The 25,934-nt window shown below is 38.6% G+C and overlaps 1 protein-coding gene across 11 annotated transcripts in view; it reads left to right on the top strand.

Annotated features, from left to right (window-relative positions):
- PSD3 (pleckstrin and Sec7 domain containing 3) overlaps positions 1-25,934 on the top strand; it is a 713,864-nt gene that overhangs the window by 660,108 nt on the left and 27,822 nt on the right. For all 11 annotated transcript variants that reach the window (XM_003823634.7, XM_055116331.2, XM_063607125.1 and 8 more), the window contains 3 exons: positions 5,439-5,596; positions 8,049-8,193; positions 24,694-24,837. In XM_003823634.7, coding sequence (XP_003823682.5) covers positions 5,439-5,596; positions 8,049-8,193; positions 24,694-24,837 — 447 coding nt within the window. The remainder of the gene's footprint in view (positions 1-5,438; positions 5,597-8,048; positions 8,194-24,693; positions 24,838-25,934) is intronic.

Here is a 25,934-nt window from a genome sequence, read left to right as displayed (position 1 = left end):
AGTTCGTTATCTAAAACGTACATTTGCTATCACAGATCAGGAACCTGTGTCCTTGGTGCAGAATCATCTTTATTCTCTGGCTTACTCTGAAGAGAGATTTTGTTCCACCTACCTATAAGGGGTTTTTGTTTGTTTGTGTTTTGTTTTGGGGGCTTGTTTTTTTCTTTGTTTTTTGACACAGATTCTCACTCTTTCACCCAGGCTGGAACACAGTGGTGCGATCACAGTTCACTGCAGCTTTGACCTCCTAGGCTCAACCAATTGGTTTTGTAAAAGTTTAATTGGAATTAAACTTTTTGGTTTTTACAAAACCAATAGGTTTTGTAAAAGTTTACTGGGTCGCTTCAGGGGAGGGCTTGGTTCAGGCACAGAAGGAAGCCACTGAGGATTCAAGGCCTCCCAGACTGTGATGACAGCAATCAGTCTGGAGCTGATGTGCCCAAGACTGTGGCACCCTGAGCAGGTCCATCTCTGGCCTGGTCTCCTGTCGCTCATCCTGCTTTCTTGTGAGCTCATGGCGTTTTTATTTCCTTTTGTGAAACTGCTGGTTCTGTGCTCTTTTACATGTTGAAATAGCTATTAGGACGAAGCTGAATGAGTTTTAGAAAGACACCTAATCAGACATACTTAGCATTTTTTAAAAAAGATATTCATCAAATTATAAAAACATTTTTAATGCCAGTTTCAAAACCATGAATTAATAGACAATTTAGGACCCAGCTTGCTTTAATTACTAACATTTTTATTAATTTCCACATAGCTCCAAGTAACAATGTGGTCTCACTTTCCCCTTTTATGTTCTCTCAGTGGAAATCAAGACCATTTCAACTTTGTTTAAAATTGTTTTAATTACATGTAGCTATTTTACCTATTTAATGAGGCATGAAGTAAATAGTACATTGAAAACTGGGGTCTTGAATATGCTTTTTAAATTGATAAGAATTTTAATTACAATTTGGTCATTTTCCAAATTGTAGTTTATATTACCTAAAAGTACAATTTTTCAGACTTGATGCCAATTTTTTGTACATATGTAGATGATTTTTATGTTAGTGTGTTAAGATTCAACTTCACAAGAGGTTTAATTAACAAGTTTCTCAGGGAAAAAAAGCTTTTTATTTCATGCTTTAAATGGATTTAAAATAAATAGCATTGTGAAATCACATTCTTGGTGTTTATTGGGATGGTGGAGTGCTCTAATGAATCCTGTTACATAAAACGATGTAGATTGCAGGGAACACGAGAGAGTAACATGTTTTTAGTCATCATTTTCACCCCTCATTTATTTGAGAAAATGGATAGTAATTAGATGTCGTGGAGCATTTTCTTTTCTTACAGAAGATTTCTTGATTGCATTTATCTTGCTCACTGTTTCACATTTAGTTTGCACAGCAAATAGTCCTTGGTTTGAAATGGTTTGATTACGATAATTTGTCCCTTATTTCTTCCTGCCCACTTCTACCATTTAAACGCTATCCTCTCCTTTAGTGAAAAATAAAGATGTCAGAATGAACTTAGTAGGATAAAGTCATTTTTTTAATCCAATTGTCAACCCTAATGTTTCCACTCTACTCTTGGTTTTGCCCTTTGTGTGTGTGTGTGTGTGTGTGTGTGTGTGTGTGTGTGTGTGGAGTTGGAGCTTTATTTTCTAGTAGGAATTCAGAATGCTGAAAATATTTTAAGATTTGCATTTTGCCTTTTTAAGAAAAAATGGTAAAATTGTATTATCAACTAGAAAAGCGGAAGCTTCCTAGACTTAAAATTTTTCAACTTCAGTTTAGCCCTAATTAAATAGATCCTGTCTTCCACTGATGCCCTATATAGTGTTCTCCTTCCATTATAAGGTAATCTGGCAGTTTACCTTAGAGTTTAGGAAAGTACCTTGGAATAGAGTCCTCTTTTAAAATAATGGTGCAGTTCTTCCAAGGTGACAATTACTGTTAGCTTTTTCCTAGGTCCGTAATAAATGTAGCATTAAATTTTTTTTTTTTTTGCATTTTTAAGAGCAGCATAAGAATGTCATCCTTTGAGCTTGGTTTTAAATGAAGATATCAGCAGATAATATTCTCGAAGAATATTTATAGTGGCTCCAAATGAGACAGTCTAAGTCATTCAATAGTAATAGCTACCAATTGGTTTTGTGTTTCCTATTCACCTGTAGCAGTTTGTTAGACATTGTGATATATATCTGGAGTTCAAACCATCCCAACAGTTACATAGAAGGGCATGAAGAAGAAGAGATAGCAAACTAATTATCAGAGAGGTAGGAGAGAAACCAGGAGAGTATTGTAACAAAAAGCTGAGGAAGAATTTCACGAATCATGGAGATGTAAAAGAATTGTAGGTTGGCACTGGATGCAGCCATAGCTGGAGACCTTAAATCTGTCTTAGCTACAGTCTGCACAACTATGTTTATTAGTTTTGTCAGCAATTATCAACCCAAGTGAATGGTTACATAAGGGAGAATAAGGGTGGGACTTTTTAGTTTCAGACTAAATGGATGGCTAAGAAAAGTAAGGCATAGCCTAGCAAAAAATCCTGAATCCTAAGATTAAAGGAAAACCCATATGTGATTCCTAAGAGAAAAAAACAAGAAAAAGAGAAAATAATTAGATTGGCATTGGACTTGTATTAAACTGGAAGCTAGAAGATGGTAGAATAGCATCTCCAGACAATAAGTAAAACCAATGAAGAAGACTGCAGCCATATGTTCTATATCCAGTTCTATACCTATCAAAGAAATGAAAGATACTTGAGGATAAGAATAAAACAGTATACCACCTACCTAAAGAAAATACTTGAGAGAAGAGAAAATAGCAAAGGTATGAGAGGAGAGAGGTCAAGATGGAAAAAAGAAAGAAGCAGGTGAGCGAGGAAACATAGATGCAGTTAAATCTATGAGGGGAGACTCAGAATGTATAATCTAAATTCAAAATAAGGCTTCTTGAAACAGAAAATGCATAACACAAGATAATTTTAGTAAGATTGCAGAACAAAACATTTTTCAAAGTCTTATCTTGTTGATGTGGGTGAGGAATAGATAAATAGAGCATTTTCGTAAAAGAAAGACTCTTTTAAATTTCCATCTTATATGACTAAGCATTAAACAGGATAAAGAAGAACATTTTAAGTAATAAGTGGCACATAGTTATAAGGAAGATGATAGTTATAAACCTAAATGCACCAGACAACATAGCAACTAAAATATGTATAAAAGTTATCAGAAATGCAACAAGAACTTGAAGTGGAAAAGGTTAATATACGTGTCTGAAGGGGATAAACTAGTAGAAAAAATGATGTAAGGGCAGAGGAACCGAGTCAATAAACTTGAATATAAAGACACATTCATTCCTCAAAGAATAAATTTTTTGTATGTTTATGGAACATTAACGAAAATCAAACATGTGATTGGCCACAAGAAAAACCTTACCAAATTTGGGGAAAATAGATTTTCTAGACCATATTCTCTGGTCATAAGCCAATAAAATTATGAATATCTAATAATATATAACTAAAACTTTACCTTAAATTTGAGAAGCACATTATTTGATATTACTAAGATTAAAGAAGAGATAAAAAATTAAAACTACAAACTATCTAGAAAGCAATGAAAAAATACTCTTCTTTCCCAAACTCTCCTACACAGTGTAACCCATACTCAGAGGAAAAATTGTAACCTTAAATTCTTTCTTAACCAAAGAAGAAATATGGAAAACAAAAGAACTAGGTAATCATCTTAAGAAATTCAAACAACAACAAAATATTAATTCAAAGAAAATAGGGAAGAGGAATTAAGATAAAAGCTTAAATCATGGACCTAGAATATAAAAAAAAAAAAAGTACACACAAATTTCTAGGCTAACCTTTGTGCAAACTCAATCATTAGGTGTGTTAGGGGATCAGTATGTATGGAAATGGAGGTGGCATATAAATTCCCTAAAGTGATTTTGGCCCTCATCATTTCTCCTCATTCCAGTTATTTACCCACCTCATGTTTTTGTCTGGAATCTAAATTACACTGCGTGGAGAGCCACATGTGCAGGGTTCTGTTATAGCGTAATTATAAGGCCAGAGGGGTTCTGTACTCATGCTACCTCTAGTTGAAATTCCTTCTTTGATGAAAATTTCCCTGGAAGGAGATTTGTGAATATTTGGAATGCTAAATTACTGAGAAAAATCTCATTTAAAAAATGACAAGGCAGATCTTAAAACATAACTAGATTATAGTTTTATGAATTAGTGGGAATTAGTAACAGGTACATATAAATACCTTGTATTTGTTTTTTAAATTCTCCTTTATTCATCATGCCACTCGAGAAGACTGTCATTGTCAATAGCACTTCTTAACCTCGGAGGCTTAATAAAGTAAGACTTGTTGCAATCCCAAAGTAACAATTTTGTCGTTTAATATTATAAATGTGGATAATCTTTATATTACCACTGGTATTTACATCATATTGTAGAGGGAAAACCTTTGCCTCACAGCATTGTCACATGAAGGATTATTTTTGACTCAATTTGAATTGATGGCAATAGTACATTTGAACTGCTTGGTTTTTGGAGGGGATAAATGAAAGGGAGGGGAAGTATGGAGGACTGGCATTGTTTTTCTGAAAATTGGTAAAAGCAGACTGATAAGAAAACAGACAATATCTTTCTTTAGGCTTTTACTACTAATTAGAAGGTGATGTGGTGTGTGTGTTCGGGGGTACATGTGTGTGTTTTACAGAATGCATGTTTATCTTGTTTTTGATAAAATATGGGAAGGAGGAAGGGAGGCCTTAAACTCTAGAAAATATCTAACAGTTGGTAGCATATGCATTTACCTATTTTTCAATTTTTGATAACAAGCTAAGCTTTCACCTGATTATTGATTTTCCTCTTTTCTTTCAGCAGAAGCGCTGGAATAATTATTTTATTTTACTATTCATTTTTCTTTTGATAATATTAGTCTAAACAGAAAGTAACAGGAACATGTAATATCTTCAGAGCAAGGAACACAATGGCATTGTTTTTACCCTCGGTATAATTCTGTTGACAGTTACCTGTAAGGTTTTGCTTTTAACCATTTAATCCTGAAACCAAATCACACTATTGGTCCAAGTCTCATTTCTGTTCATTATAAAATGTGTACGATAGATATTTCTGCCTTTGGCCTTACTTAGCTATTTACCTCAATTATTGTATGTCAGTTTTTTAAAAAACTGATTTTTTAAAAAATGCCTTGGGTAGATGTATTTTCTCATTCTCAGCAAATCTTTCAAACAACATAATGTTCTGTAACATTTATAAGGTTGTTTTTACTCACCGTTTGTTTCATTTTTTTCATTCACTTACTTGGATTTTCTAAAAACTACTTTTTTAGTTTTTGCTTTTAAAAAATTAAGTTGAAATCTGATCGTGATTTTTGCCTTTATTTTCTTTGTGTCCATCTATAGGATGAATACAAGCCAGAAAAGGCCTTGTCTGAAGAGGACTTGAAAAACGCTGTGAGTGTGCACCACGCATTGGCATCCAAGGCCACGGACTATGAGAAGAAACCAAACGTGTTTAAACTTAAAACTGCCGACTGGAGGGTCTTGCTTTTTCAAACTCAGTATGTTTTGTTGGTTTTTATTTGATTTTGTGTTTTAGTTCACTTAGCACTACTTTATTCCAAGGAACAAAATCAAGCTCTGCAGGGGAAATTTTTTGAGTTGGAGTCAAAGTCATCAACTGCTTACATTAGAGAAATAACTGCCTAAGAAGATTAGAATAAAAAAACATAGAAACCCAGGATTTACATTTTTGCCTGTTACAAAGTAGCCCTTTGACTGTTAGTCAGCCACTTACCGTCTCTAGAATTCAGTATCCTCATCAATAAAACATGAGGGTTTTAGTAGACAAGTTTTATCGCAAAATGAGTAAAACAGACCTAGATAACACCGTTTCTCTAGCTCTTTCTCCTAGCACATAGTTTAACCTCTGAACCTCAGCTCGTCACTAGTGTAGGGGATAATGTTTATCTTACAGAGTTCTAGTGAGAAGTCAGTGAGATAAGTGTGCATAATACCTCACACAGTGCCTGGCACATAGGAACTGTTCAATAAATGTAAATGTTTATTTTTTTGTTTCCCTTCTGAGCTCTAGTAGTCCATGATTATACTAGAAGGAAAAGATGTCATTCTACTGTGAGCAAGGAAATGGGATGAATTGCCAGTTTTAGGGGGAAGTTATAAGGAAACAAGTTGCCCGGGGTTTTTGAGTGTAGGAATGAGACGGTTAACATCACACAGGGACCCATAGCTGGATGTATAATTACAGCTATTGGGCATAAAGAAACTTTCAAATTATTCTGTTCCCTGATTTTTTCAATCAAAAATACCAGATGTAATAACTAAGGAGATCCAATTACTTTGGACAGAATTGATGCAAAAAACAGTCCATTGAAATAATAATGGAGCCAGAGAGATCAGCCTAGAGAGGGTGCCTTGAGGAGCTGACAGAGTGGTCTCAGGTTAGTTCGTGTGGTTTCTCTCAGAGTAACTGATGAAGGAAATGACTTTGGCTGACTTTTTTTTGACTTTTTGTTTATTGATTATGTGTATGGTAGATAATCTGTCCTGATTCATGATCATTTCTACCATTCATTTATGAGTTTGCAAATATTTATTAAGTGCTGTGAATCTTGGGCTTTCTGGATATAATGACCCATAAATTAAAAATATGATCACGTCAGATGATTTTCACCTCCTCTTAGGTGGGTTTTATAAATAGTCTTATTGAGGTATGCTTTACATATCATAAAATATCACCAGTTTTAAATGTACATTTCAATGATTTTTTTTAGCATATTTACAGAATGGCTCAGCCATCACCACAATCTAGTTTTGAATCATTTCCATCACTCCGAAGAGATCCCCGTGCGCATTTTGTAGTCACTCCCATTCTCACCTCCAGCCCCAGGCACCCACTGATCTACTTTCTGCCTCTACAGTATTGCCCTTTCTGGACATTTCATATAAACAGACTAATATATGATGTGGTCTTTTGTGTCTGGCTTCTTTTATTTAACATAAAGCTTTGGAAGTTTATCCATATTGTAGTGTGTGTCAGTACTTTATTGCTAAATACTGTTCAGTTGTGTGCATTTACCGCATTTTGTTTATCCATTTACTGGACAATTTGGATTGTTTCCCTTTTATGACTCAGGAATGATGATGCTATAAACACTAACATACAAATCTTTGTGTATCTGTATGTTTTCTTTTGAGATGGAGTCTCACTTTGCCACCCTAGCCTGGAGTGCAGTGGCGTGATCTCTGCTCACTGTAACCTCCACCTCCCAGGTACAAGTGATTCTCCTGCCTCAGCCTCCCAAGTAGCTGGGACTACAAGTGCGCACCACCATGCCCAGCTAATTTCTGTACTTTTAGTAGAGATGGGGTTTCACCATGTTGGCCAGGCTGGTCTTGAACTCCTGACCTCAGGTGATCTGCCCACCTCGGCTTCCCAAAGTGCTGGGATTACAGGCATGAGCCACCACGTCTGGCATATCTATATGTTTTTATTTCTCTTGGATAGTTACTTAGGAGTAGAATTGCTGGGACGTATGATACATGCACAGTTAACTTTCGAAGAACCTGTCAACTGTTTTCCAAAGTAGATAAATCCTTTTACCTTCCCTCTACCAATACGTTCCTCAGTTAGATTTTAAAATTAAACAGTACAATTAAAAGAGATGAGTAAATTTTATAATTTATTTTTGGCCTAGCCTCATATCAAACAGAAAATAGGGGTTTAATCAATATTTATTGTCAAGTGTTTCTCTTTTTTCCCTTCTATTTCCTAGGGAGAGAATTACAGTCTGGCACTGTGATGATCATAGCTTCTTTGGTGATCGTCAAATGACAATGTTCATCTCTAATGAAGTTTTGTCAGGGATTAGTTGTACCAGGAGGAGTAAATGATTTTCACATGCCATTGCAAATCAGTAACGTGAAATAGGCAAAGTGTGATGCTACTTAGACATGGCAATATCCTAATATAAACATATCTATTTCTCATAGGAGCCCAGAGGAAATGCAAGGGTGGATAAACAAAATCAATTGTGTGGCTGCTGTATTTTCTGCACCACCATTTCCAGCAGCAATCGGCTCTCAGAAGAAGTTTAGCCGCCCACTTCTGCCTGCCACTACAACAAAACTGTCTCAGGTAATCATCTTGATAGTGCTTTGACCTTGGGAAAAAGTACTTTGTAAAATAATGTGATAAATATTTGTCTTTGGATAGTACTCCATGTTTTGGGGGCAGGTGTGAGGCCTTGCCCTGTGAGAGCGTATCATATCAATGAGGCAGATATGCAGTACACTGGGTTTTACACTTCATGTAGGAAGCTGACATAATTGAGTCTCAGTTAGTAGGACACGTACTTTGATTCAGTTTCTAAGGTTTATATTAGTTCATTATTAGCCATACTTGATGTTTTGTTTGTTTTAACTACCAGCTCATAATCTGTCTTGGTAACAAGCTTTTCTTGCATTCATTTATTAGCTCATTTTTATTGAGCATTTACCATATTCCAGGATGTGTTTAGTGCTAGAAATACAAAAATATTTTCAGGAATCCACGGTTCATATTACAATGGGAAATGGCCTGCCCTACCCCTCAGAGCAGAGCTGAATGGAACATTTGGATTTTCCAAGCTAATGAAAATAAAGTGTACCAGAACTCTGCTCCAAGTGTATTTGCATAAGCCTCCTTCTGTGGTCAGATTAATCTTACTAAAAGCCATATTTTATCATGTCCTTTTTCACTTAAAGCTCTTCTAAGGACACTGCCTACCAGCTAGGTTTGCTCATTTTAAACCTGTCTGCAGTACCCCCTTGCCATTGACTAGTTAAAGATTTTGGAAGCTACTTTGATGTCTTTGTGAATTTCTTATTACATACAGACAGTTTTGTCTTACTATGATCGACCAAGTGTTGGTATTAACTAGCTCCCTATACATCTTTGATATCATAAGATGTGTCCCATGGGAAGAGAGGGAGCAATTATCAATCATAGATTAATTTAATAAATATGTATTGTGTGCCTGTTGTACATCAGAGACTATTTTTGGCCCTGGAGATAGAAAGGCAGATGAAGCCCAGATCCTCTGCTGAAGGTGTGGCAAATATAAATAAGGAAGTCATTGTGAAATGATTTGATAGAAGTACAGGAAGGATAAGTCCAGAGAGCTGTGGAGGTTCAAGGAAGGGACATTATCTAGCCGGCCTTGGAGGTGAAGGAGGAAATGTGGTACCTAATGTGAAGCTTAAAGGATGAGAGGCAGTTAGGTGAGGTGTGGGACGAGATAGGAAAAAGAGCCATCAGAGGAACGAAGGCCTAGAGAAGAGAGCGCTGGATGCAGGAACCACACACAAGTTATTAACTGTGACATGAGCACAGTGTTGAGAAAAAGCAAGAAATGTACCTCTGCAGAGGTCAGCAAAGGCCAAATCATGAAAGGCCTTGTTTGTGGTGTGTAGGATTTTGGATGCTTCTGTGGTTCCCAGCATCCTTAAAATAATAGCTTTAAGACCGGGCACAGTGGGTCATGCCTGTAATCCCAGCACTTTTGGAAGCCGAGGTGGGCAGATCACCTGAGGTCAGGAGTTCGAGACCAGCCTGGCCAGCATGGTAAAACCCTGTCTCTAGTAAAAATACAAAAATTAGCCAGGCGCAGTGGTGGATGACTGTAATCCCAGCTACTTGGGAGGTGGACACAGGAGAACTGGTTGAACCCAGGAAGCTGAGGTTGCAGTGAGCCGAGATCATGCCACTGCATTCCAGCCTGGGCGACAGAGCAAAACTCCATCTCAAAAATAATAATAATAATAATAATAATAATAGTTTTAAGCAGGACAGTAATGTGATCACATTTTTGCTTTAAAAATTATTCTCATTACAATATGAGAAATTGTTAGAAGAAGATACTACTTGCATTTCTCTGATGGCCAGTGATGATGAGCATTTTTTCATGTGTTTTTTGGCTGCATAAATGTCTTCTTTTGAGAAGTGTCTGTTCATGTCCTTCGCCCACTTTTTGATGGGGTTGTTTGTTTTTTTCTTGTAAATTTGTTTGAGTTCATTGTAGATTCTGGATATTAGCCCTTTGTCAGATGATGAGTAGGTTGTGAAAATTTTCTCCCATTGTGTAGGTTGCCTGTTCACTCTGATGGTAGTTTCTTTTGCTGTGCAGAAGCTTTTTAGTTTAATTAGATCCCATTTGTCAATTTTGTCTTTTGTTGCCATTGCTTTTGGTGTTTTAGACATGAAGTCCTTGCCCATGCCTATGTCCTGAATGGTAATGCCTAGGTTTTCTTCTAGGGTTTTTATGGTTTTAGGTCTAACGTTTAAGTCTTTAATCCATCTCGAATTGATTTTTGTATAAGGTGTAAGGAAGGGATCCAGTTTCAGCTTTCTACATATGGCTAGCCAGTTTTCCCAGCACCATTTATTAAATAGGGAATCCTTTCCCCATTGCTTGTTTTTCTCAGGTTTGTCAAAGATCAGATAGTTGTAGATTTGCGGCGTTATTTCTGAGGGCTCTGTTCTGTTCCATTGATCTATATCTCTGTTTTGGTACCAGTACCATGCTGTTTTGGTTACTGTAGCCTTGTAGTATAGTTTGAAGTCAGGTAGCGTGATGCCCCCAGCTTTGTTCTTTTGGCTTAGGATTGACTTGGCGATGCGGGCTCTTTTTTGGTTCCATATGAACTTTGAAGTAGTTTTTTCCAATTCTGTGAAGAAAGTCATTGGTAGCTTGATGGGGATGGCATTGAATCTGTAAATTACCTTGGGCAGTATGGCCATTTTCACGATATTGATTCTTCCTACCCATGAGCATGGAATGTTCTTCCATTTGTTTGTATCCTCTTTTATCTCCTTGAGCAGTGGTTGGTAGTTCTCCTTGAAGAGGTCCTTCACATCCCTTGTAAGTTGGATTCCTAGGTATTTTATTCTCTTTGAAGCAATTGTGAATGGGAGTTCACTCATGATTTGGCTCTCTGTTTGTCTGTTGTTGGTGTATAAGAATGCTTGTGATTTTTCTACATTGAGATACCATCTCACACCAGTTAGAATGGCAATCATTAAAAAGTCAGGAAACAACAGGTGCTGGAGAGGATGTGGAGAAATAGGAACACTTTTACACTGTTGGTTGGACTGTAAACTAGTTCAACCATTGTGGAAGTCAGTGTGGCGATTCCTCAGGGATCTAGAACTGGAAGTACCATTTGACCCAGCCATCCCATTACTGGGTATATACCCAAAGGACTATAAATCATGCTGCTATAAAGACACATGCACACGTATGTTTATTGCGGCATTATTCACAATAGCAAAGACTTGGAACCAACCCAAATGTCCAACAATGATAGACTGGATTAAGAAAATGTGGCACATATACACCATGGAATACTATGCAGCCATAAAAAATGATGAGTTCATGTCCTTTGTAGGGACATGGATGAAATTGGAAATCATCATTCTCAGTAAGCTATCGCAAGAACAAAAAACCAAACACCACATATTCTCACTCATAGGTGGGAACTGAACAATGAGATCACATGGACACAGGAAGGGAAATATCACACTCTGGGGACTGTTGTGGGGTGGGGGGACGGGGGAGGGATAGCATCGGGAGATATGCCTAATGGTAGATGACGAGTTAGTGGGTGCAGCGCACCAGCATGGCACATGTATACATATGTAACTAACCTGCACAAGGTGCACATGTACCCGAAAACTTAAAGTATAATAAAAAAAAAGAAGAAGAAGGTACTACTAGAAGCAGAAAGGCCCATTTTAAAGGAATTTTCAGTAATCCAGAGGAGAGATAACCTGCAGAAGGTAGCTGCAGAAGAAATGGATCTTAGTGAAAGTGCTTGAGAGACCTTGAAAGTGTAGAATGGACACTTCTGGTGGCTCATGGAAGTAGAGGAAACAGGCTGTCATTGTGGCTTGGACAGCTGGGGACTGTGGTGTCTGACCTGCTTCTGGAGTCTCACCTCACTGTCTCTTGATTTCCCCCCTTGCTTCTTAGACTCCTTTCTTGGATCATTTTCTTCTTTCTGTCTCCAATTCCTGCAGTGGCCAGAGCTCAGAAGCAGACTAAGGCACTTGATAAGCAATTTTCCAAAAAGTTACTTAGACTTAATACAAACAGGGAGAATGTTGTGCCAAGAAAAGGGGGAAAAGTTTCCGCAAAGATTTGGATTAAAAAATGTCATATTTAGTGGCTGGGAGGTCACTGGGTGTCTTAGCCCATTTTGTGTTTCTATAAAGGAATATTAGAGCCTGGGTCATTTATAAAGAAGAGAGGTTTATTTGGCTCACGGTTCTGCAGGCTATACAAGAAGCATGGCATCAGCATCTGCTTCTGGTAAGAATCTCAGGAAGCATGAAATGATGATAGAAGGGGAGAGGGAAACGGATGTGTCACATGGCAAGAGAGAGAGGAAGGGAAAGTGCCAGGCTCTTTTTAACAACCCACTTTCACTTGAACTAATAAAGCAAGAACTACCTCATTATCATAAGCGTGGCATCAAGCCATTCATGAGGGATCTACCCCCATAACGCAAACACCTCTTACCAGGTCCCACCTCCAACATTGGGGATCACATTTCAACATGAGATTCGGAGGGGACAAGCATCCAAACTATATCATTGGATAACCTTAGCAAGAACATTTTGGTGGAGTCATGGGAAGACAAACCACATTGGCCTTCTTTGATGGGGGAATGAATGGAAGGTAATAAGGAAGTGGAGGAGGAAAATGTGCTCAAGTCTTGCCATAGTTATAAAAACAGAAAGACTAGTAGTAAGAAGGAGGAATCTGTGGTTTCAGGAAAGATTCTTCTGTTTTTAATTCATAATTATCATTAACATATATTGAATGCTTACTTGTAAGCATTACTATTACTGTACAGTTCTTGCAGGACACAATGGCATTGAATTTTTAAGGGTAATAAGTACACTACCACTTTAAAAGAAAAGGAATGCTCTTACTGATGACAAGAAGATATGTTGGCAGACATCTCCATCTATCCAACTAAAATATGAACTCTTAAAGCAAATGCATTTCTCTGCTTTAAATATGCATACTTAACATAAGCAGCATACCACATAAAGAGTATATCACATAAAAGGTAAATCACATTACACGATATAATGGGAGGGAAAAAATCGAGTAACTGGAAGCAAAAAAAAAACCTTCCAAAATTGAGTTTTGCTCTATTAATTTTACGATGGACTTTCCCATTGTTCTTTTTCAGTAGTTTGGGTCTTTCTCACATTCAGTTCTATAAAAGATCCAGGGGAGAAGGTGAGTTGAACTAAAGAGGGCTGTTAATAAGCATGTCATTCATGGAAGGTGAATGTATCTTAGAGCAACATATGAGTGTTTCCTTGATTTTCCCTCACTAAAATCTACGGTTCTGTTTACTTTATACTTTAAAAAATGTACTGCTTTCCTATTTAGGGACTGTAATACTAGTAAGTGTTATGTACGTGAAAATGAATGTGTTCATCTGTTTGTGTGTTTTCACCAGAACAGGCAAGCAAACACATTTATCATGGTAGGCACTCTTATTTCTAACAGATGACTTACACTGGAACCAAAAATAGAATGCATAATTTTTAAAAATGTTTTCCTTCATTTTGGACATAAATCCACAGAGATGCAAAAACATGCATATGTAGTATAATCACAATTAGGGATTGAAGATTTTAAATAAGAAGGTAATAACCAAAAAGAAATATCCTGCAGTATCATGTAAGACAAGGTAACTGTATCATTTTAGGAATTTAATTTATTTGGAAAGAAATGAGATGATCTCTGCCACCCCACTGAATTGCATCACCCAGCATTTGCTTTGTGGGCCTCAGCTTTCCATCTAGAAAAATGAGATGGTTCTAGAATGTTTTTAAGGATTCTGTTGCCCAGGCTGGAGTGCAGTGGCTTGATCTCGGCTCACTGCAATCCCCACCTCCCGGGTTCATGCCATTCTCCTGCCTCAGCCTCTCGAGTAGCTGGGATTACAGGCGCCCGCCACCATACCCAGCTAATTTTTTGTATTTTTAGTAGAGATAAGGTTTCACCGTGTTAGCAATGATGATCTCGAACTCCTGGCCTCAAGCAATCTGCCCACCTCGGCCTCCCAAAGTGCTGGAATTACAGGCGTGAGCCACCCTGCCCAGCAAGGATTTTTCTATCCACAGCTCTGTATTATTTCTTTGCCGAGTCATAATGTTTGTTTCTAAAGATAAGATTTTTAGCTTTGAGAAACACATATGTAAAATTAAGCATGTATTTGGAGTAGCACCTGAGGCTCTTGGGGATATCTATACTGGGGTCACAGTGTGCCTCCAGCAAATCCTGGAAGATGTCTGGCTGCCCCTAGGATTCCTCCAGTACCTCAAAGACTAGCTCTCATCCTTTAACCCAGGCATATTCGAGCACAGCAGCATTAACATTTTGGTGTGGATAATTCTTTGTCGTGAGGGGCTCTGTGAATTGTAGGATGTTTAGCAATATCCCCAGCTTCTACTCACTAGATGCCAATAGGGACCCCCCAGTTCTAACAACCAAATATGTCTCCAGACGTTGCCAAATATCTTCTGGGGTCAAAATCCAACCCACTCCTATTGAGAACCACTGCTTTAGCCAGTGGATGTGAAGCCATGAGACCAGCTATCTTTTTTTTCCCATACCCCCACAACCTGGCTCTGAGTCCCCTAAATGCCACAATTTTTTGGATAATTTTACTTTACAAAATACAGGTATAAAAACATGAGTGCCTTGCTGGAAACATTGATAAAGAAAGATAAACAGTGTGGGGAAAAATTAGACGTTCAATTAAAAGATTGTTTGGTGCTTTTTCAAGACACAGTGTTTGTCACCCTGTCATTTGTGGGCTTTGCTTTAATTTATTCTTGTCTTTTATGCGAAACACATTAGCCTTAATCATTAAAATTGATTATTGCCAGTGCAGCGTGGTACTTTCTGAACAACTCTGCTGTGTAGGAGGAGTCGCCTTCTTTGTTTTTCATGACAGTGTTGCCAGAGCACATTTTTCTTCTATTGGGGGTGGAAAGACTTGTTTGAAAATACAAGTTTTGCTTCTCCTTCTGGTGTAGCTCTCCAAACACAGAACTGCATGGCCGGCCCTGTTCACAGTCTGCTCACAACCTCCCTTTCTGCCCACCAGAGAAGTCATTTCAAACTTCATTGTGAACAACAGCTATGTGGGGACTTGCAGAAAATGCACATTTCCCAGCCCCACCAGGTTGTTCAGGTCCAGGCTGGGGCCCAGGGACACGTGTGTTTCTCTTCCACTCCAGGCCGGCAGGTGGCTCCAGATCCCACTTAGACCCTACACTGTAGGAACCTGTGCCTACCCTAGGTCTTTCCTTGCTTCTTTAGAGAATGGTGCTCCAGGACATCTTCATTTCCTGATATCTAGGTCTGTTTTCTTCGAATTCCAACCATTCTCTTATAAAAGTTTGAATCCATGGGTACTAAATACTTTTTTGGTCGGACTTAAGATGGATACTGATCAGAAGCAAAGCAGTCCTATGCTTGATGTTCACGCTGAAGTAACCCCACCCCTCCTTTTGCCCTGTGGTATGACCACAAGGCAGTGGTGCTCAGAGCCAGGTGAGTGGAGCTGACCTTACGGGCAGTGGGATTTCAGGGGAGGAGGTCATTCTTGTAGTTGCTTCCTTCACTGTGCCCCCACCCACCCATTTCCACAGTTTCTGTCATAAAGTCCTGTCACTTCTACCCTCTAAATATCTTTCTTTTTTTTTTTGAAACAAGGTCTCACTCTATCACCCAGGCTGGAGTGCAGTGGTGCCATCTTGGCTCACTGCAACCTCCACCTCCCAGGTTCAAGTGATTGTCCTGCCTCAGCCTCCCAGGTAGCTGGGATTACAGGTGTGCACCACCATGCGCAGCTAATGTGTTTACTTTTAGTAGAGACGGGGTTTCACCATGTTGGCCAGGCTGGTCTTGACCTCCTGACCTCAGGTGATCCGCCCGCATCGGCCTCCCAAAGTGTTGGGATTACAGGCATGAGCCACCGTGCCTGGCCAATATCTTTCGTATTCTACACCTACTGCTTCAGATTTTTGTCATATTCTACCTAGATCACTGGTCTCCTCACTTTTTTGACTATTCACCTTATCCCAATACTAAATATTTCAGCAGGTATCTTTTAATATATGATGCTTTTTTAAAGAAAATAAACTACATTTTCCACTGTCAATCCCAGTAATAAATATTAGTAAACCTTAACATTTTGTAGTGCTTAGATTAAAAAAAAAAAGAAAACTTTAAATTTTTTCCCAGTGCCTAAGGAGCTATTAAAATTTTTGAAAACTCATAAATGAGTTCAGCACTGTTAGACATGCAGGGGTGTTTTTATGGTATGTGAATTGTATCTCAATACTGATTTTAAAACTCTCTCCAGTGGGTCATCTTGCCTGGGCTACACACACCCCACTTTGGAATAATCTGACCCAGATGATTTCTGTAACCACTTGTGATCTCTCTTCCACTAATCTTATGTCCTTCTGATCCACCCTTTACAGTTCTGACTAAAATATGATTCTAATTATGTCACTTACCCTTAACTGATTCATTTTTTCACATTCAAACTCTTTGATGTGGCCTTAATTGTTACCCACACTTTTCCTGAATGGATAGATTTTTAAAAATTCATTTCTTAGAGGTCTGTATTTAATATATATTAAGTACCCAATAAAACAAGTAATTAAATCATGTGGAAGCTATTTTGCTTATACTCATTAAACACTGTGTTTAAGGTCTAAAGCTGTGTTAAACATGAAATTATGAAACAATCTTTTGGATTGAGCCTCCCTCAAACTGACTCAAAGACAGGTGTTCTGTATTCTAAATTCTGTCCCACTTCCTTTTGAAAAGCTTCCAGTGTTTAGCAATTTGACTTGTAAGTTGCACTGCGGATCCCTAGATACATGATTACCCTGAAAATCATCAGTCTCCTTTAAGACAGCACAAAGGAAACAGTCTAAGCCCTCCCCTCTGTACCTTCACTTAAAAAAAAAAAAATTATATTTGTTCAGCTACTGTTTACCGAAGATCCTGTATAGCAGGTACTATGTTAGGTTTTGTGGGCATTATAAAAACAGGTGAGACAATTGCCTTGGCCCTCAACTTCTGAGAGCTGAAGATATTTGTTAATGTTAGGCAGGTAATGTCTATAAACCAAAAGCTGCCACATACTATCTCTCTGCTCAACACTTTACTGGATACTGGAGGATTTAAGGGAAGGAAAAAAGTGACCTTTTTTGCCTTTTTAAGAGCTTGTAATCGGTAAAGGAGATAAAACTCACACACAGGTCAGGGTATATTTTGTGCTAAGCATATGACATAGACATTTAGGTGCTGCCGTAATGCAGAAGAGGAAGAAATGGTGCGATCTAGAGTAGCATAGGTTTTGTTTTGTTTTGTTTTTGTTTTTTTCTTTTTCTTTATCTAGACAGAGTCTCACTCTGTCGCCCAGGCTGGAGTGCAGTGGCATGATCTCGGCTCACTGCAACCTCCGCCTCCCGGGTTCAAGCAATTCCCCTGCCTCGGCCTCCAGTGCAGTTGGAATTAAAGGCGCATGCCACCACACCCGGCTAATTTTTGTATTTTTAGTAGAAACGGGGTTTCACCATGTTGGCCAGGCTGGTCTCGAACTCTTGACCTTCAGTGATCCACCCATCTCAGCCTCTTAAAGTGCTGGGATTACAGGTGTGAGTCACCACGGCCAGCCTGTAACAGAGGTTTTGAGTGGAATTTGGAGCAAGGTGAGTAACCCTGAGTCCAGTCTGCACGTTTGAGAGCTATAGCAGAGGAGACCTGGCAGCAGTGGAGTTTACCAAGAGCTCTGAAAGCTGAGTTCAGTATTGATCTGTCAAGTAAGACAATGTGCTGAAGCTATGTTGTTGGCAGCCCTTTGGATTTCAGAAGGCTGTTCCAAGGTGACTTCATGATAGAAGTTGGGAGAATGTGGCTTCTGCCACTCTGTCCTTTTGTCTGAACTGGAGCAATTACTTGAACTCTCTGGATCTCCATCTTCTCTAAGAAAAAGAGGGTAGAAAGGACAGTGGCCAGGTTCTCTTCCACCTTAGAACATCTAGGTTTCTGTATCCCACAGCTTGGAGGAAAAGACTGGTGGCAGCCACTGTGGCTGTTCCCTCTTCTTATTCCCAGCACCCAGCACAGTGCCTGCTGTATGGGCGCTCGGTGAGGTTCGCGGATGGATGTTCTCTGTTTCCCGATTCTCTCTGCCTTCTCTCTCATTCTTCCTCCTTTCCCTCTTGGAGCCATCTGCATTTCTATTTTATTGTTTCCTTTAAGTTTTCACAGCTTCTCTCTCATCCTTCTCTCCATGACAAGTACTATGTAAATCTTATACTTGGTATAAAAAGATAAAAAGCTAATTTCTGGCCCTTGGTCCTGGGCTTTGCATCGGGGGAGAAAGACTGTAACTCCAGGTCAGCCCTTGACTCACACTGCAAGATCTTCAGCAGCCAAGTTGCCTGTTCCCATTGCCTGATCAGTTAAGCAATACTGTCTTCATAGAGATGGCATTAAAGCTTAATATTTTAAAGGAAATTATGAAATTGTTCTCTAAATCTAAGTACTATATAAATAGGAAAAAAATTAAATATTTTTTAACAATTTTAATTGACCATATAATAATTATAAATATTTCCAGGTATAATTGTGATGTTTTGCTATATCAATTTTTTATGGTTAGAACACTTAAATTCTATTCTTTCAGCAAGTTTGAAATACACAGTGCATTATTATTAACTCTAGCCATCATGATACACAACAGAATTTATTCCTCTTGTCTGATGTTTTTCATCCTTTGACCAGCATGTCCCCAGTCCCTTGCCCCCAGCCTCTGGTAACCACCATTCTCCTTATTTCTATGAGTTCCATTGTTTTAGATTCCATATATGAGATCATCCAATATCTGTCTTTCTGTGCCGGTCTTACTTCAGTTGGCAAAACGTCCTCCAGGTTTGTCCATGTTGTCGCAAATGACAGAATTTCCTCTTTTTTAAGGGTGAATAGATAATATTCCATTGTGTATATATACCACATTTTCCTTATCCATTTTTCAAAGGACACTTAGATCTCTTCTAGATCTTAGCTATTGTGAATAATGCTGCAGCCAAGAGCTGTTCCCTCTTCTTGAAGAAGATACGGCATGGTCTCACCATGGGAATGCCACATCTTTTTGAGATACTGATTTCATTTCTTTGGCTACATACTCAGAAGTGGGATTGCTAGATTATTTGGTAATTCCATTTTTAGTTTTTTGAGGAGCCTTCTTACAGTTTTCCAGATTTTCCTGACAGCATTTGTGAGGACAAATGTTGTATCCTCACATGACAGAAGACGGGGGCAAAAAAGGGTCTAACCTATATCACTCCAGCACTTTTATAAGACACTTATCCCTTCATGAGGGACTCAATCACTTTCCAAAAGGCACCATCTCTTAATACTGCACAATGAGGATTAAGTTTCGATATGAAGTTTGAAGGGGATACAATGAAACCGTAGCAAAGTCCTTTGCCCATTTTTTAATTGCTTTGTTTTCTTGCTTTTGTATTGTTTTGAGTTCCTTATATACTTTGGGTATTAACCCCTAATATAAGTAAATGAAATCCTAAGTGACTTCGAAAACTTGCCTTTTAGATAAAATGTTGTTGTATATATTATGAAACGTCTTACTGATTTAAATCTATTGACATATAACCACAACAACTTTTCTTGTATCTAGTATTTTCAATTTCATTTTTTAAAAATTATCACTTCCTAACTTAAAACAATTTTATGAGTTTGTGGTATTTTCTATCTCCATGCCTTTTCGTTGTCAAATGTAATATTTTTCTGCCATCTCTGAAATCTATTTTGCTAGTATTGTCTTCTAAAAACAGTATGTATGCATCCCTAAAGAACTGTAAAAGCAAAGACAAAAGAGAGTGGGGATAAAAAAGCAAATTCCTACTTTGTCTTTCTTCATCGTGTCTATTACAAATGTAGTTGTCCTGAGTCTGAGAATGTGACATCTCTATGGCTGCAACCTCTCTCCCGTTGTTTTTTACCATTGTTTTTTGTTATTGTTGCTGTTGTTGTTTTTTTGTTTTTGTATGTGTGTGTGTGTGTGGAAAATGTGTATCTTTCTTATCATGGGATTCTAGCACTGGAATAATTTGCATGGTCAAGCTGTGTCCATAAGAGCCGCTTGGCATTTTTATTTCACTGTTCAAAATGGACAGATTTAAGGAGATGTGATTTTAAAATGCTTTATTTTGAGCTTACTTTATTGACTCCTGCCTTATGAAGCCAGTGAAATAGTAGTGAAGCATTTCTCATTGAACATCAGCGCTTCTTCGATTAGTTCCTTCGTAAAAATATAGCCTAAATGACTAGCCCTTTATGCTGCTGTAGAAACAGATTTATGTAACATAGCTTGGTAACAGTGAACAAACCCTAGCAAGCCCTGGTATTGGGAGGAAAGTGAAAAACATAAGATGTTGCAGATATTGTCATTCTAGCCTGTATTCCTCATTAAAATAAGTAGAAATTGGGATTTATTCAACAGAAAAAGAGACATTTGAATATTCAACATTGGAAAGCCTAAATCTAAAGCTTTTAGAAGAAGCAAACATCTGAAAGCATATTTGCATAGATCCAAAGTAAAAAAAATAGAAGTTTGTGAATTCTTTTACCAAATTACCTAAAATCCTATTTTTTCTTAAATAAACTGGATTCTATCATTGGATTCTAATTATTTCCTAACCAAAAATAGAAAGAGTTTGATTTCTGAACATATATTATAAATAACTATACTGATACAAATCTATTTTTTAAAAGGCAAACAACCCAATAGAAAAATGGGTCCAGTAATCCACAGAAGAGGAAACCCAGTAAACCTATGAACAAAATCTCATCCTCATTCATATTCAGGGAAATGTAAATTCAAATCACAGTGGCTTATCATTTCTTACCTATGAAATTAGCAACAATTTACAAGTATAATAACATCACATTTTGACAAGGATGTAAAACAAAGAGAACTTTCAGACCTGCTGTGGAAATGTAAACAGATAAAAACACTTTAGAAAACAGTCATCTTAAAGATGTCCATATTCTAAAACCCAGAAATGCCAACACTCTGTGACACACTATAGAAAAACTCTTGCTCAGATTCCCTAGGAGACATGTGTAAGAATGTCTGTTGCAACATTTTCCACACACACAGACAACATTATAACAGGGGAAAAAAATCCCACAACAGAAAACCTGAAAACAAGCTAAATATCCTTAAACAAAATTGTAATGTGTCCTGCAGTGGGGTACTATGCAATGATTAAAAGACAGGAACTAGAGCATATATGTAGATAAATCTTAAAAACATGTTGAGTGAAAAAAAAGTTACAAAAGAAAGCCTTTAATTAGTTTTTATATAAAGTATAAAACCTAGAGAATACACTTCTGGTTTTGTTTTTTGTTTGTTTGTTTGTTTTTTTATTGATCATTCTTGGGTGTTTCTGGCAGAGGGGGATTTGGCAGGGTCATAGGACAATAGTGGAGGGAAGGTCAGCAGATAAACAAGTGAACAAGGGTCTCTGGTTTTCCTAGGCAGAGGACCCTGCGGCCTTCCGCAGTGTTTGTGTCCCTGGGTACTTGAGATTAGGGAGTGGTGATGACTCTTAAGCACATCTTGCACCGCCCTTAATCCATTTAACCCTGAGTGGACACAGCACAAGTTTCAGAGAGCACGGGGTTGGGGGTAAGGTCATAGATCAACAGGATCCCAAGGCAGAAGAATTTTTCTTAGTACAGAACAAAATGAAAAGTCTCCCATGTCTACTTCTTTCTACACAGACACAGCAACCATCCGATTTCTCAGTCTTTTCCCCACCTTTCCCCCTTTTCTATTCCACAAAACCGCCATTGTCATCATGGCCCGTTCTCAATGAGCTGTTGGGTACACCTCCCAGATGGGGTGGTGGCCGGACAGAGGGGCTCCTCACTTCCCAGTAGGGGCGGCCGGGCAGAGGCGCCCCTCACCTCCCGGACGGGGCGGCTGGCCGGGCGGGGGCTGACCCCCCACCTCCCTCCCGGATGGGGCGGCTGGCCATTTGTTTTGTTTTTTTGAGATGGAGTCTTGCTCTGTCACCCAGGCTGGAGTGCAGTGGTGCAACCTCGGCTCACTGCAGCCTCCATCTCCCAGGTTCAAGTGATTCTCCTGCCTCAGCCTCCTGAGTCACTGGGATTACAGGCGCATGCTACCACGCCCGGCTAATTTTTGTATTTTTAGTAGAGACAGGGTTTCACCATGTTAGTCAGGCTGGTCTCGAACTCCTGACCTTGTGATCCACCTGCCTCAGTCTCCCAAAGTGCTGGGATTACAGGCGTGAGCCACCGCACACCCGGCTACACTTCTGTATTTTTATGGTTACATATCTTTATATATGAATAACACTGAAAAGGAATGAGATGAGCATGTACATGTGTAGGGAGTTTCCATTTATTTATATTTTATTTCTTAAATTCCTATGTTAGATCCATGGGTGTTTTTCATATATCATTCAATATGACTTTTTATATATTTAAAACTTTTTTTAGAAAAGAAGGAAAATACATCACGCTTTTATTTTTTGAAGTGGTCTAGTCACTAAATATCATTTGTCAAGAAGTCTATTAGGTAATTTACATGTTGTAGTAAATACACAAAGGAAAACAACCTTGAAAGAAATAAAAACTATTGGTATAGTTTGTCTTAGCTCAGGCTGCCATAACAAAACACTATAGATTGGGTGGCTTCCATAGCAGACATCTATTTTCTCACAGTTCTGGAGATGGGAAATCCAAGATCAAGGTGCCAGCAGAGTTGGTGTCTGGTGAGGGCTCTCCCCTAGGGCTGTGGATGGCCCCCATGGCCTTCCATTGGTGCTTGCACACAGTGTCTCCTCTGATAAGGGCACTAATCCTATTGGATATATGCCCCACTCTTATGACCCCATTTAACCATTATTACTTCTTTAGGGACCCCATTTTCAAGTATAGCTACACTGAAGGTTAATTCTGAGTGGACACATTCAATCCATAACATAGTTGATAGTCTCCTTGCCGGAAAGTAATAGATGAGTAAGAACTTGTAAATAAAAGCTACCTGAAGCATTTTTGACTTTCAGCATTATCAGTATACAAATAATAGGTTTGGAGATGTAGACTCCTTTCTAAAATCTCAAAATAGGTTTCTTTTCTCCTTCGTCCCTTTCTGGGACTTCTTGGAGTGTTTCATTTTGTTTTGTTATAGTTGGCATTTAGAAATGAATCTTGTCATTTTTAGATCACTCCACGTGTTCATGCTACCTTTCTTGTTCATTTTTCCATTCGTGTACTCTGCTTTTTACTTGTCATTTTTTTCTTCTATTTTGATGGTTTTTGACTTGGATTTTGTTTTTGTTGTTTGGCTTTTAAGATGTACATTATTACAAAAGTCCATAAGATATTATATGTGACGCTCATAATTTCTGGACACCTTTTTTTCTAATTTACAATGATGTTATATAATTGTAATTTACTGTCCATAGTTATTCATTTTCTGGTTTTGTAAAAAATTATTCCCCTCATTCTACAAGATTTTTGTGTTCTACAGTTACGTTGGTGTTATATAAAATACATTTATCACCTAATTTAGTCAGATCTGTTTCATTTGCCTTCACCCATTTATCTTATTGTACGTGTGAAATTTGGATAATTTGCATGTGAAACTAGAACAGTAAGGAGTCATACATTTTCAAGAATGCAAGACAATTCCAAGAATGTTTTTAAAATGCTGGCAGAAGGTTCAGTAACATATCTTTTTGGGTAGCCTATTGCTAAGGTGATATAAATGGTACCCTTAGAATGGAAATCCTTTGATGTAGGATCAACCATATTGCATTGGTACACGGTACCTATAATAATGCTACTAAGGCAATAATTGCTAAATAGGTGGATACATTTTAATTGACGGGCTGCTTTGGGCCAATCAAGTTGAAGGAACTAAGAACTCTGCTGCTTTGGAAAGAGAAAAGCGAGATAGCTGCATGTTTTAGAATATCATCTGGTAAGCTTCAGAGAAGAAATATTTCTTCGTAGCTCTGCTTCTTTCAAAAAGGAAAAAAAATATGCACATAGACAATTCATTCATTGTGATGGATGGAAAACCTGGCAGCATTGCTGAGTGGGCATGAAATGGGAAAGCCAAGGTGTGCAGCTTCCATGCTAGCTGCTTAACTGTTCAGCTGGTGACATGCCTGTCAGGGCATCTCTTAAGGCCTGGTCGCAACTCAGGGGCGTTTACACCTGATAAAGAGCTTGGAAGCCATTTGGTTTTATGACAAGGGACCTAGTTAAAGAGGTTGGCCTTGATTGCCATCCCGGGAAGGAATATATGAACTATGTGGACAGTGGCGTGAGAAAGCTGGAAGGATGTGGCAGCAGAGGCACATTGGGCTGTTTTAGTGAATTAAAGTCATTCAGCACAGGGGATTTTTTTAAAGTATGCTGTGCTTTGTTATTGACTTGTTTTTTTGAACGCTAAATGGCATCACGATTTCCTGCAGGAGGAGCAACTGAAGTCACATGAAAGTAAGCTGAAGCAGATCACCACCGAGCTGGCCGAGCACCGCTCATATCCCCCCGACAAGAAGGTCAAAGCCAAGGACGTCGATGAGTACAAACTGAAAGACCACTATCTGGAGTTTGAGGTGTGTTGCACCCAAATGTTAGTAAATGCTGATTTCTGAGTTTTCTTATGATCTGTCCATGAGGCGGTATCTTTCTTTGTAGTGTCGCTGAGAGAGGCGTATCTTGCCCCTGGCTCTAATTTGGGAGCTCCTGGCAAGGTCATGGTGGCCCCTCTTGTTTGTGATTCTGTTTAAGTGCCAAGCAAACATCAAAGAGTAACCTGGCAGTTTATACACTTAAAAGCAAATAGCCTGCCTGGTTGGAATAGTGTGCGCCCGCTTTGAGGGGAACAAAAAGAACAGTAGAGGGACACACCAGGGTAGACAGCTGCTTTCTGTATCCCTGTGTCTCTTCCGGCAGAATTGGAGTCAAAAAAAGCACAAGGGAAGAAATGAGCCACAGAGTTGATGTGAGGCATCAGCTTTTCCCTGCACATTCTTGCTGTTCGGCAACACTGTGCATTTTTCTTCTTGTCACCCACTGCCCTTCAGAAGGGGGTTGATAAATTAAGTTGTGGCACATCCATCTATACAGTGAGTGTGCTTATTAAAAAGAATGGCGAGGATCCATATGCTCTGGCATGGAAACGTGTAAAATTTAAACCCATGTTGAAAACAATATATTTCCAAATATTTCCATGGCTCAGTTTTCTTCCAAATTAATGTCAGGGTTAGACTCCCTTAGCCTCTACCTTCAGACATTTAAAGTGTCTTTTTATTTTTAAAGTAGGTAGCATGCAATACAAAATGAAAAGAATTAATTATTTTGACTAATTTGACCTGTTGTTTTTTGTTTTTGTTTTTTTTCTGGTGGGCGTGCTGAATCTGCCTTTAGCTGTTCTTTTTCATTGTAGCTCTGGCCCCTTTTACTTCTCATTGTTCCTCTCCTTTGTTTTCATCTTATCTGATTTCCTCCTCAGGCTTGAAATTTAAAATCTTCTAAGTGTCCAATTCGTAGCGATCAGTGTCTGCGGCGTCTCACACCTGTCCCTTCCTTGCGTTGCTTTATAACTACTTCCTCTGCTGAGCCCTGGCTTTCTCCTCTCTGACTCCGCTCTCCTTCCGTTCATCCTAAATCCTTTGGCCGGTTGTTTTTCTGAGGTTCAACCCAGATGACG

This window comes from Pan paniscus, chromosome 7, assembly GCF_029289425.2.
Source record: "Pan paniscus chromosome 7, NHGRI_mPanPan1-v2.0_pri, whole genome shotgun sequence".
Taxonomy (NCBI): Eukaryota; Metazoa; Chordata; class Mammalia; order Primates; family Hominidae; genus Pan; species Pan paniscus.
Note: the sequence above shows the minus strand (reverse complement) of the source record. Positions and strands in the feature narration are given on the sequence as shown.